Source organism: Mchenga conophoros, linkage group LG11 (genome assembly GCF_057382185.1).
Source record: "Mchenga conophoros isolate Kocher_MC1m ecotype Shallow Benthic linkage group LG11, M_conophoros_male_GT1.1, whole genome shotgun sequence".
Lineage (NCBI taxonomy): Eukaryota > Metazoa > Chordata > Actinopteri > Cichliformes > Cichlidae > Mchenga > Mchenga conophoros.
The window spans coordinates 35,333,133-35,345,976 of NC_140536.1; the positions used below are offsets into that span (position 1 = coordinate 35,333,133).

Sequence of the window (12,844 nt, forward strand, 5' to 3'; positions counted from 1 at the left end):
GATTTTGCCATTTACTCCACCATTTAGATCCATGTGAGTCTTTACTTACTTTATTTTAACTTTACCTTTAAAGAGCACGTATTCTCATTATTTCCAGCTCAGTCTTTGTACTCGGGGACTCTGACAGAGCAGCTTTCTATGAGTCACTGTTTGGATTAATTCCTTATTTTGTACAGGAGCTTATTTTAAAGTGACTTTTGGTCACACTTTATAATACCCATCATTAATTGTGAGTTGATAGGCAGTGAGAAAGATGGCTTATCTGAGTGAAAGGGCAGGTTTACAAGATGGTAATAAGACCTGCTATGATGGGTGGTTTGGTCATGGTGGCACTAAAAAGAAAAAGAAAAAAAAGAGGAGGCAGAGCCGAGCCAAGGATGTTAAGATTTTTACTTGGAGTGAACAGGAATGACAGGATTAGAAGTCAGTGCATCAGAGGGACGGCTCAGGTCGAGCGAGGCAAGGCTGAGATTGTTTGGACATGTGCAGAGGAGGGACAGTGGATATATTAGACAGATGATGTACATGGAGCTGCCTGGTAGGAGGAGAAAAGAACACCTCAGATAAGATTCATGGATACAGTGACGGAGGACATGCAGACTGTTGGCGTGACAGAGGAGGATGCTAGGGGCAGGGTGAGATGGAGGCGAGTCTTCGAGGCAGATTTTGATGACATGCACACACGGTTGTATATGTCACGTACTTGAAGCTATTTGCTTGTTTACGATTGTAAAACATGGGGGAAAAAGACATCTGTCTTTTTAATATTTGTAAAACAAGTAATAGTAATATAAATTTCAGTTTTTTAAAAGCCAACCACAATTATATTTATAGATGCACTGCAGTGTTTAGCTGTCCTCAGTCTGTTGTTATGCTGTTATATAATAGAAATGGAAATAATAGAAATATCCTTTATTATCCTCATTAAGGAAATTCATGTGTTCCAGCAGGAAAGTGAAAAATGGAGTATGCAGATTCACACACAAGTAAAGAATAAAATAGAAGAAATAAGACAAGAAATAAGTATTTCCTTTACTTATTCGAATAATGGTGCAATTAATCAGCATCTCCTCAACATTACACAGGGCAAATTTACAACAAAAGAAAAAAAATACAGTGAATGTTACATTAAATGGCAAAATTTACTTGTTACTGTTTATTTATGAGCAATTAAAAGTATTGCCCAGCTTTCTTATGCTTAACGACAATGCTGCGTATCCGAGGTGACCATATTAGAGACATTGTTGCTTAATGACATCATTCAGAACCAAAAATGAAAAAAAAAAACCCCATCAGAAATTGAACATTTACAGCAGCCTGAACTTTAGGCTCACCAGGGATTACTTATACGTATGCCAACCTCCTTATTTGATAGATATAGCTGTAGATGTAGGTTCACTCTAAGAAGGCAACTGACTGCCATTTATCACATGAAACAACTTATGTTCTGTTTTTATGCTTTCACATCTTGTTCTCACTGTAAGACCTAAATCTCTCTTCACCGCTGTGTTTTTGTTGTTGACTTCCCTTTGCAGCTTGTTTTGTATCTATTTTTCTGCCCGTTATTATGATGCTTTAGAATCCAGCTCATGACTGTTGTCTGTGTAATGACAAAAACGCTGTTACATTATAAAAATAACGTGATCGGCTACCCAAACAACAACAGTAATTACTTTTCCATTAGCACAGGAAGCCCTGGCAGAAAGTTCCCTCTCACTGAACTTTACCTTGTTTTTCTCTCTCTCTCCCTTTCCTTCCCCCTTCGACCCAGTGTGGCTCTTTCTTTGGAGGCCAAGCTCCAGATGTTGCACAGCTACATGACGGTCACCTGGCTGCCCCTGCCATGCGAGGTAAGGATTTTTAATCCAGCACTTCTTGTGAAATGGCTGACAAGTTAGCTGAGGAAGATGGCTCAGAATTGAAGACTTCTTTAATACTTTGCCAGACAAATCTGGTTTTGGGTTATTAGAAAAGGAACTAAATCCTGATGTAATCAGATAAATGCTTCAGGGGTTGGTGATGAATGTTAATTCCTTCAATTATTACAAACAAGAGCAGAATTTCTTTCCTTTTCCTTTGGGCCAGCTCTCCCTCTGACTGCTGTATATGTGAAAACAAACAACAGTGGCCCGTTCAGGTCAAAAAGTCACGCCATGTAAACACTATCACAAAGCTCCTCTTGTGTCCCATGTGGTAACGTCAGGAAGCTCGGACGAGCAAGTTCATAGCAGTTTCATGGTTATGCTACAAGGAATGGCAGCTTACATGAAGCCCTGTGTTGTTAGAGGGAGTTTTTCTGTTTCCACAGGATAGCCACGTGATGGCTTAGTTTCTGAAAAATGGTGCATTTATCTGATTTCGGTCACTGCATCACTGCAGGTCATGTTTGTAGAAGTTAAATGACATCTGGACATGTTTTTTTTTTTTTTTTTCAGCATTTGGGAGCAAAAAAGAGCTTCTTGAATCACTTTTTTCACTTTCTTCATACCTTTCTTCTGCCATAAATGTGGTGGACCTTGGTTATATAGTTGTATAATTTTCTCCTACTTGTCTGCAATTTTTTTCACTAGAACTTGTTCTGCTTTGTTTGTTGCAGCAAGCCCCGCTGGCCCAGCCGGAGTCTCCTACGGCATCAGCTGGAGAAGATGCCCGGTCGCCTCCTGACTCCGGAGAATCGGACAAGGAGTCTGTCAGCAGCAGCTCCAATGGCAACGGAGACACAACCACAGGATCAACAGTCAATGGAGGGGGATCTTTGGCCAAGAACAGCTCCTCCTCTTCATCTAGTTCATCCAGCAGTGGATCAGCAGGGAAGGACAAAACCAAGAAGGAGAAGGACAAGGATAAAGACAAGAAGAGGGCAGACTCTGTGGCCAATAAGCTTGGCAGTTTTGGAAAGAGCCTGGGCAGCAAGTTTAAGAAAAACGTGGGTGGGCTGATGCCAGGAAAAAATGTTGGAGCTGGAGGTGCCAAGCAAGAGGGTGGGGAGAAGAAGAAAGGCTCATTTAGAGGGAGGAAGGGCAGCAAGGATAGCTCGCCTTCTGCCCACGCCTCTGAGGATTCTGGGAAAGGCTCTCCCTCCTCGGGCAGCGAGCGTCTCAATGGAGCCGGGAGCAGCATGAGCAGCAGTGGTGGGAGCAGCACTGAGAGCGAGCCCTACAAGTACAGCGCCGATGTGAAGGTCAGCCTCGGCATCCTGCGGGCCGCCATGCAGGGGGAGAGGAAGTTCATCTTTGCCAGCCTCCTCACCACCAGCAACAGGCAGCCCTTCCAGGAGGAGATGATCCAGCGTTACCTCGCCGATGCAGAGGAGCGCTTCCGGGCTGAGCAGGAACAACAGCGCCGCGAGGCAGAGAGGAAAAGCATCGCTAACAGCCTCCAACCCCCCAAGAAGGAGGTGGTTGGTTGTTCAGAGCTAAGTTACCGGCCTTACGAGCCCAAAGAGGAGCTATCGGAGAACTCGTCGCCTTCCTTCAACACGCTTAAGCTGTCTCCTTTGAGTCCCTCTATGTACTCGGCTGTTGTGCCCATCCCCAGGCCCTCCTTCATTGACCAGCCTCTTCCTGCAGCCCCCCTGACCCAGCATCTTCACATGCATAGCTACGTTGATAATCGACGCCAGCTAGCTGGTGGCTCCTCGGCAATCTCTTACCCTGGCCTCCCCTCGTATGCAACCCTCCCCCGGCACGGCCCCACTGCACAGCCTCCCTCCCATCCCCAGTACAATAACTCGCAAGGCCCCTCCTCCCTCAGTCCTTCCCGCCTCGCACCCTCATATCCCCCCGAATTCGACCCACCGGACTACCCCGGGGCTGAACTCACCACTGGGAACTACACCAACGGCTTCCGGGACATGAGCTCCAATCTAGACTGTCGGAACGGGCAGCCCCCTGTCAGACACTACTCGTTGGGCAGTGCTAGCGGATTGGCCGGCCTGCAGTCCAGCCGCTGTCGGACACCCAACTGCAACTACTACGGACACCCCGAGACGGGCAACTACTGCTCCTACTGTTACCGGGAAGAGCTGAAGAAGAGGGAGACAGAACCGGCCATCCACAGGTTCTGAGCAGACCCCGTTGTGGCTTGAATTTGACGAGTGGCCTTTTTCACGACTGGAGCGGATCAGCCTGTGGATGGACGAGGGACAGGGCAACCACCTCCCTCATCTTTTATTCTTAGCCGTGTCATTACCTGTTGAAAGTACCAAGTGAGGCTACATAACTACAGGATACACAAGGTGGTCTTTGACTGCCAGGGTCACGTTAGACCGTAGAGTAAACTGCACTTCTGTTACATTTTGCTGTGGCTCTTATGCAGGCGTTGTGTACGAGTGTGTGTGTCTGTGTGTGTGCGCGTGTGTGTGTGTGCGCGCGTGAGAGAGAGAACTGCAAACTCTCCTCAAGTCTTGGAGTTGGAACGCCTTGCTACTATCTCCTCCTAGTGGAGCGAATGTATATGGCAGGCATCATACATGACACTCATCAATACATGTACAGAACACACATCCACACTAAGTAATACTTACACTACAACATAAACAGAGATGCAAGCACAAACGGAAAAGGCGTGAGTGTCTCTGCTCCATTTCTATTCTGTGATGATTGGATTGGTTCATTAAGGGATGTTTGAAGTCACGTCTGGTTATAAGGTGATTTCAGTGTTACAGATACAGATATTAACACTATTATCATTAGATGCTTGTACCTCGGGAAACAGCACAATTAATCCTCGTCGAGTTGCTTTTTTTCCTCTTTTGTCGCATAAAATGCACACTGAAACTGTCGTGTGATGCTCATGATAAGCGTTCTGTAGGCTGCTGCGGTGCTAATGTTACAGAACGCGTTTAAGACGACTGCTCTGCACTGCACTCATTCGGGCAAAGTAACTATCACTTAAAAAAAATCTGCATTTTTGTCCAATGCTGTAAATTGGATTATGAAGATGTCAGCCCCCCTCCCCCCCCCCCCCCTTTTTTTTTTCTTTAATATTAAGAGCTATTGACCAGGTCACATGATTGACCGGGCATCATAGATCAAAGACAAGATAGAAACATAGTACGATGGTAAGGTACTGTCCCGGTCCAGAGTATTTCTTCTGTTTGTTGGAATGTTTTTCTTTTTGTACTCGGGTCTTCCTGTTTCCTGTTACAATGGTTGATGTTTGTGTGGCCTCGAGATGCAATAATATGTGAAATGTGAGATGAAACTTAACGTTCAGAACAGCAGATTTTTGGAGACAACAGTCAATAACTTAATTTAGTTGAACATTAGTAAGCACATTTTGGGATTTTTTTTTAGGAGAAAATTTATGGCTTTGTTACCAAACATGTTGCGTTAATCAGTGGCGATTTCTCTCTCCATGACGCAAACTGACACAAACACTCGCCTGGATGTGAGAAACTGACATGGTATTAACAAATTCTGGGGGTTTTTTTGTTGTTTTTTTTTTAAATATTAATTTTATAATATTTTCCCTCTGTTCTCTCTGAAGGTTTAGAAATGTAAAACATGTTTTATGTGGTCTCCCCTGAAATTTTAATTAATAAGGTGTTCTGATTAATTAGCTGCTTATTGGTTTGGCTATTTACTGCAAATTTAGAGGTTCTGCTGAAGTTTTTTTTGTTTTTGTTTTTTATTTTTGCATTCGGTCTGTCAAAGTTGGTTGTTTTTGCACAAATTTGAGCACTTTTCCTGATGTCTGTGAACTCAGAGCTTTACTGGTTTTTAGTTGGTGCAGACACTGCCACCTCTGGTTCTGGGAAGTCGGAGACCACGGGTCAGACGATTTTTTGTTGCAGGACGCAGAAGATGGTGTCACCATCTCGCTCAGTGTCCCAGTTGCCTTTTTTCAGCATTTGCAAACCAAGAGGCCGACTTCAAGTATCCACTGCTTGCCTGCGGTTTTCACAAATTCTGTACCCAAAACTCAGCAAATTATTTCATGAGTCTGATGAAGTGTTCAGTTTGATTTTTTTCTTCTTCTTTTTTTCTTTAAGACTGTTTTAGTTGTTGACAAATTAATTTCTAATATTTATTATTTCCCCCTGTAATTAAGCTATGGTGATTAACTTTGACAGAGCAACTCTGGTTGTTGTACTCTTGTCCTTTTCAGACGTGAGATACTTGACATCATGCTGTTATTGCTTTCTAACACTGGCGACACTGATGGAGAGATCCACTGTGTACATCCATATGTGCAAAATACTTTACGTCAGCTCGAGAAGTCTGACTGTGTTTAATTCGCAGTCTGAACCGCCACATCAGATTCAGAGAAAGAGGTCTGTCTCTTCTGGACTGAGTAAAGAAAGAAGTATCAAATAAGTAACACAGTCAGAGATGTCGTGACGTGGCTGTAATTTGTGTTTCTGGTTTTCTCTGATGAGCTGAGCTAGTGTCAGTCAATGTTTTCATTTTAGTACAATTCCCACATTACTTACTAAACCTAAAAGAATACAGTAATCCTCACCTGCAGCTGGAGCACAGCTGGCTCCCGCGTGACCGGCCTCAAAACAAAAGCATACCTAAACCTAAACCTCAACTGGCAGTTGGCCTCGTAGATTTGCTGTTGTGACCTTTTACAGAAAAGGATCAGGGTGTCTGCAAAGGGCTTTAGAGAAGCACAATTCAGTCTGCAATACACTGCCTCTTCCAAACGAGGGCGCCCTTCTTTCGTTTTTCTTGGTTTGTACTTTTCTCTCCTGCAAACCTGCAAACACACAAAAACCAAATGTTTCTGACTAATTTCTTCAGGCTTAATTTCACTCTGTGTAACACAGTATTTTCTCTAATGCTGGTCAAAGGACCAGAATTTCTTCAGCTTTTTTCTTTTTGCTGTGCTTTATAGCTTTAACAACATTAAAACACTGACTTTTTGCTCTTTCCCCAAAAGGCATTTGCTGTGTTTGTGTGTCATCATGTGTTCATGAAAGTGGATTTGTTTTCATTGAGATGAGACCCGACCGGCAAGCGTTTCTCTGAGTGCTGATGCCTGTTTTGTTTTTTGTTTTTTTAAATTTAATTATTTTTTTATGTGTATGTGTGCATACCCTTTCCTTCCCTCCATAGTAATAATTAGCTTACAAACCTTTTTTCAATTTAATTTTTTTGCAATGACATGGATGCCTCAGAAACATGTAAAACATCAGACTTTACAGGCTACGAACACTTTTTTTGTATTGAAGAAAAAAAAAAAAAAACAGTGAGAGGATGTATAAATATGTTCGGAGTTATTTTTGTAAGCCCAAAGTTTTACAGTGTTTTTAAAGGGTAAGAATGTATATTGTTGGACATGAAAACAGGTCGGGATTGTAAGAGGCTGTATTTGGGGTATAACTGGCGTTAGGAATAAAGACATTTTGGCTGTTGAAGGTGACCCCGCAGACGAGCCTTTTCATACTCGAGGCTCTCTCATTGCAAACTAATTTCCTCAATGCTGACCTAATAATTCGAGAATATATATTTATAGTGAGATTTTTTTTTTTTAAATAGGGTTCCTTGTGGAATGTTTAGTTGAAATGATTTTAGGATGTTCTTTCTCACATGGCTAATTGTCTAGCAGTCTGGCTTTTATTTTATTGCCCTTTTTTTTTCTTCTTCTTTAATTTGTAAATGAGGTTTTATTTGCTGCAGCAACCATTTCCTGTGCCAGGTGATATTGACCCAGCTCATTTCCTCCAAACCAGAAGAGAAATGGCTCAGAATTAGTTTGGTGACAAAACCGATCCGATTATATTTTTCTATATCGTTGACACTGTCGTTTCTGTGAGAGCAGAAGATTCCTCCTCAGAAACATTAACATGGAATACTTTTGAGTTGCATGGGACTGAAAATGTTGCATGTAAATGGCAAAACATTCTACCAAATTTGTGCATTATCGGAGCTTAATTTCAGCTGTCCTGGTATTTTAGTTGGTTTTATTTTATTTATTTTATTTTTATCGAATAAATATTTTTCTTTTTTCCTTTTAGTTTTGAGAGGAGAGCTCTAAGGCTGTGTGACAGTGCAATCTGGACAGAAAGAACATCAGATTTTATGTTAGGTTGTTATTATTATTATAATTATTAATTTTTTTGCACCGTTTGAATAAATTCTCATTGTATTAAAGAAAGCTTTGTTTTCTCTTTCATGTGCTTTTCATAAGCAAAGTTTCTTTTGTAAAAAATCTCCAAATTCTTTAGTTGTAAAAGGTAAAGCCACAAAGTTTGTGCTATGAAATGAATCCATAATGTTGAAGAGCTACTGCAGAATTGAGTCCATACACCTTAAACCTAAATTGGGGGACCAAGCACAGAACAGTCATCAACAAGTCATTCTCACCTCACCAAAGAGGCGTCCATCCCACTCAGATTCATGAACCACATTAACTGTACAACTGACTCAAAGGGGCAGAGAGTCGTTAAGGATGGTCCCAAACACCTTTAAAGCAATAGAAGTTTCTGGCACAAACCTACTTAAGGTACATAAAGAAGGAAAAATAAGCCAAAACTCTGCAACACTTACATAAAACAACTTATTCTTAGACTGCCCTGTTTTAGCTCGTGGCTTTCATCAGCATGATCAGAAATCATTATTAAAATCAATATTTCTTCTGAGTCTTAGTCAGAAAAAAAAGTGCATTTTTAACATTATTGCGTCACTTTACTGATTGAGCTAAAATCTGGCATATTGTACTCTTAATTGATCATGATTGCAATCACAGAAATTTCTTCTTTTGTATTCTGTCATTAACCTAAGTTCATACAGTCGGGGTTTACGGTTTTCCTATAACTGGGCAGCTCCCAGAAAACATCCTCCAAAAGCAGGGCACCAAATCCCTCCCACCCCTGAGTGCAAGTACAAAAGACCCACGCAGTTTCAGACCACTCACTTTATCAGGAGTTTATTAAAGTAGTTTAGAAGAAACACAAAGAGATTTCACTGAAACAGAATAAACTCAGCAGTTTTCATTGTGTTAATACTTGTGTGTTTCATCTTAACCTTGCTGCATTATACATCGCTGAATAACTCCAGCTCAGATGATGCACGGTCCTGTGTCTGGGACTGTTTTATATATCAGAGAAATCGGAGACCCTTATGTAATATTGAACAGTTTCCCATGTGGTAAAAAATCCAGACCTCTCTCTATTATAGTTCACAGGGACACGTTCTCCCCACCTGTTGAGCAGGGCTCAGTGTCGCTCTACACTATTCAGACTTTCCCTGTTCTCGCTGGAAAGGAATTTCCTCTAAATAGGTTTTCTGTTTGTCTGAAAGAGAGACTGACGCTTTATTTGCTCAGGTTTGGATGAGAGAGAAGAGGACTCTGCAACAGGATCAGAAAAGGAAACAAAAAGAAGGTAAACTAGCAGGATTGTTCTCTTCTTTTTTCTGGTTTCTAACAGCAGAGAGATTAATTTCTATTTTTTTTTTTTTAAATAGATGTTGGCTCAGTGGCTCTGCTACAGTTTCCAGACCAAAGAACTTGACAAATGTGATTCATTCATTGTTTTCTTGGAAACATTTAAGGCCAAACTAGTCGAATTTTCTTCATATGAACTTAAAACAGTTTTCATCTGTATGAAAATAAACACACACAGAGGTCAGCTTTGGCACTACTGTGCACAAACACAAACCCTAATAAGAAGTTTGCAATACTGATGTATTTTCTTCTTTTCTTAAAATAACTATTTCTTGCAAAATTACACATATTTAAAGAACAGCTGGTACATTTATAACATGTGTCTCATGGACATACTCCACTGACATGTGTAAACATACACAGTATATAGGCCAAAACTAGGCAGATTTTTTTGTAATTTCTTTAGGTATTCTTTTTTTTTTTTTTTTTCACTTACTGAATACGGGACAGACTTGACTGGGGGAAAGAAGGGGAGAAAGAAAGAGGGAAAGAGAAACAGCTGAGAAGAGGGACGGGGGAGAAGGGCAAAAGACAAAAACCAACAGAACGGGCAGAGAAAAAAAATGCATATATCAATCACCTGGATCACCTGCTGAGAAAGAAAAAAGAAAGCAAGCAGAAGAGAACAAGAGTAATAGAATAAACAACATCACAATGATATATGGGAATATGACAGTAAATACTAAATGTTAAACATTATTGTGCAGCACAACAGAACACAGTGTGCTTTGAGGTAGGAGCCAAAAAGGGTGTAGTTTGTGGGTGTGATCACCCGTGTGTACACCTGTGAGCATGGACGCGTTTGTTTTTTGTTTTTTAAAAGGTTCCTTCATGTAATAATCTGCTAGAGGGTGTGGGGGGGCCACAGCCCCGTCCTCCAGGGCGTGAAGCAGGTGTGGAGGAGATCAAAACTCCAGACATCCAGAGGCCCCCAGAACACAAGAGACCAAGGAAGACCAACAGAGGGGCAGCCGCGCCACTGTCCCGGAAAGAGCTGAGGAGAGTCCCAGATGAGGGCTCACTCAGCAGCCGCGGAGCAGAAGCCAGGGGGAGTTGCAGTGACGCGCCCGTGAGCTCCGCCGGCAGCCAGCTGCGCCTGAGTGACCGAGCCCCAGGCCGAGAGGCCGGGGGCACCCCACTTCCGAAGTGGCCTGAGCGAGCCCCAGGCTCCAGGCCCCGATAAGCGGCCGCCAAGGAGTGAGCCGGTGTGTACCTGGACGCCCATCCCCGGACACAAAGAACCACCAACGCACCGACGTCTGAGGGAGTCCGCCACTGGCAGGGGAAGTGGTGGTAGGGGGAGATAGGCCTCCAAACCTTGGAGGGCCTGAGATGTCCCCAGAGAGGTGGCGCCTGACACCCAACCTGACATATAGACACAGACATACAGGCACACACATATACAAACATCCATTCCCACCCTCATGCTCTCATATGCACTTACTCCACACTCAACCAACGTGGAGACAGACATAAAGAGACGTTGTACACACGATCACACTCCCCAAGCGTACTCTACAAACCGGGTCTAGGTGCCCCCGCCCCTGGAGGGGGGAACTGCACCCAGACCCAGGTGGTGTTTCCCTTTTCCCTGCGGTGGGGAGAGGCAGACCACCCCGACTCCGCAGCAGCAGGAAGGCTCCACACTCCAGACCGCAGTCGGACGGCCAACTCCTCCTACTAGCCCTCCCGCTCCAGCAGGTCGCAGAGAATGGGGGTGAGAGAAGACTCCAAACCTCCCTCCACCCGCTCATTGTAGTGTTGATGCATGTGTGTTTTAGGGTGCATTTAAAACCCAGGAGGGCTTGGAGCTACCTGCCAGAGAGCAGCAGGTAAGCGCATGGTCCCTCCTGCTAGCCCTCAATGTCTATGTGTATTTAACATTGAGAGGTGGGCAACGATGCCAGGGGTGGGGTGTACACCCTGATGGTACTTTGGACTCCGTGTATCGTGCCCACCCCCAAGATCCTATATGTATGTGTAATGAGAGTGTGAGTAATGTGAATGTCTAAGTTGTGGGATAAAATTGAGGCAGAGGCAGCCAGAAGGGGACGGGGGGGGGGGGGGGGGGGTAGCCTCCTCTGCACCCTGGTGACATACCCCTACTCCAAGGCCCTGCATGTGTGGGTGGTTGTGGTGGAGCGGGAAGAGGGAGGCAGCTGGAGATGGGGAGGGAAGGAAGGGAGGGGCAAGTGACCCCTTTGTTCTTCTTTGGATGTTGGCTGCCTTTTTGTTGTAGCCCTTGTCATGATGACCCCACACTGCTTCCATAATGTTGAAGTGTGGACTCTGGAAAGGTCAATCTGTGGCTGATAATTTCCCATTGTGTATGTGTGTGTGTTTTTTATTCACTGTACTTGCAGTGTGTTTGGGATCATTGTCAAGTTGTAAAACAAATCCGTTGCCAATCAGATCTTTTCTGGGTGGTATTTCATGGCGCACCAAGACCTGTCACTTCTTTTGTCTTCCACTTGCTCAGCTTCCTCAAAATTGACTTTACCATGGTGAGATTAAGCCTTCAGTTATTAGCTCTCTGGGAATCGCCTTGTTGTGGCAAAATATTTTATGTCGGTCTTTGGTATTTTTTCTGCAGATTAAAATAAAGAAATATAAAACAAATTTTGTGCTTTGCCACAAGGTGCTAGTGACAAAATAACTAAAGATACATTTAAAAATTGGTTCTTTCTTAAGTTTACTTTTATGGGTAAACACAAAACTGGGAGTTAGCACACGGTGGTACGGTACACTGGATTTAAAGTAGTCTGGGTACAGCAGAGCTAAAGATAGAATCACATTTTGTGATGTTAGAACAGAGGCCTGATACCATGCTTAGAGTCCTGATTATCATAAAGTATTATAGATACTGTAGCAGTAATGTAATTTATCCCAATGTTTCATTTTTAACAGATATTTTTAGGTCAGTACAGATTATTTTTCCCGCTTTACATTTGCGCATTGCATTTAATTCATTTTAACTTACATAATGCCAGTTCACAAGAACAGATATTAATGAGTTTACAACTTTACAATATTAGAGAAAGAGTCCCAATGATCAAATGTTTCTCTATGAGAAAACACTTGATGGCAGTGGGGAGGAAGAACCCCTTTTTAACCTGAAAAATACCATGGGCCTCGACTGGTTAAGGTAAGAAGTGAAAGAGAAGAGAGAAAAGACGAAAGTATATTAAAATATGATTAAAGTAGTCTGTGAGTCATGAAAAACGAAGTTAAGCGTGTTACTTGTCATCACTTTACTCCAGTTTTCACATTTCTACCGCTATATCTCTGTGTTGAGTTCAAGGGGTTAAGTGAAAGTAGGTAAAACGGTTGTTCAAAGGAATATGACAAAACTTCCTGTCACAGTCTTTCTTCCCTCCCTTATTAACTTTCCATTTGGCAGTAAAGATGTCCTGTGCCTTTAAGAAGCTCCACACCGCTGCTGCGCTTG

At 42.9% G+C, this 12,844-nt stretch overlaps 1 protein-coding gene across 2 annotated transcripts in view; it reads left to right on the forward strand.

Moving 5' to 3' along the window:
- Nucleotides 1-8,106, forward strand: part of otud7b (OTU deubiquitinase 7B) — a 46,270-nt gene extending 38,164 nt beyond the window's left edge. For both annotated transcript variants that reach the window (XM_085292647.1, XM_085292648.1), the window contains 2 exons: nt 1,772-1,850; nt 2,597-8,106. In XM_085292647.1, coding sequence (XP_085148773.1) covers nt 1,772-1,850; nt 2,597-4,066 — 1,549 coding nt within the window. In that variant the 3' untranslated portion in view covers nt 4,067-8,106. The remainder of the gene's footprint in view (nt 1-1,771; nt 1,851-2,596) is intronic.
- Nucleotides 8,107-12,844: the final 4,738 nt, after the last annotated feature.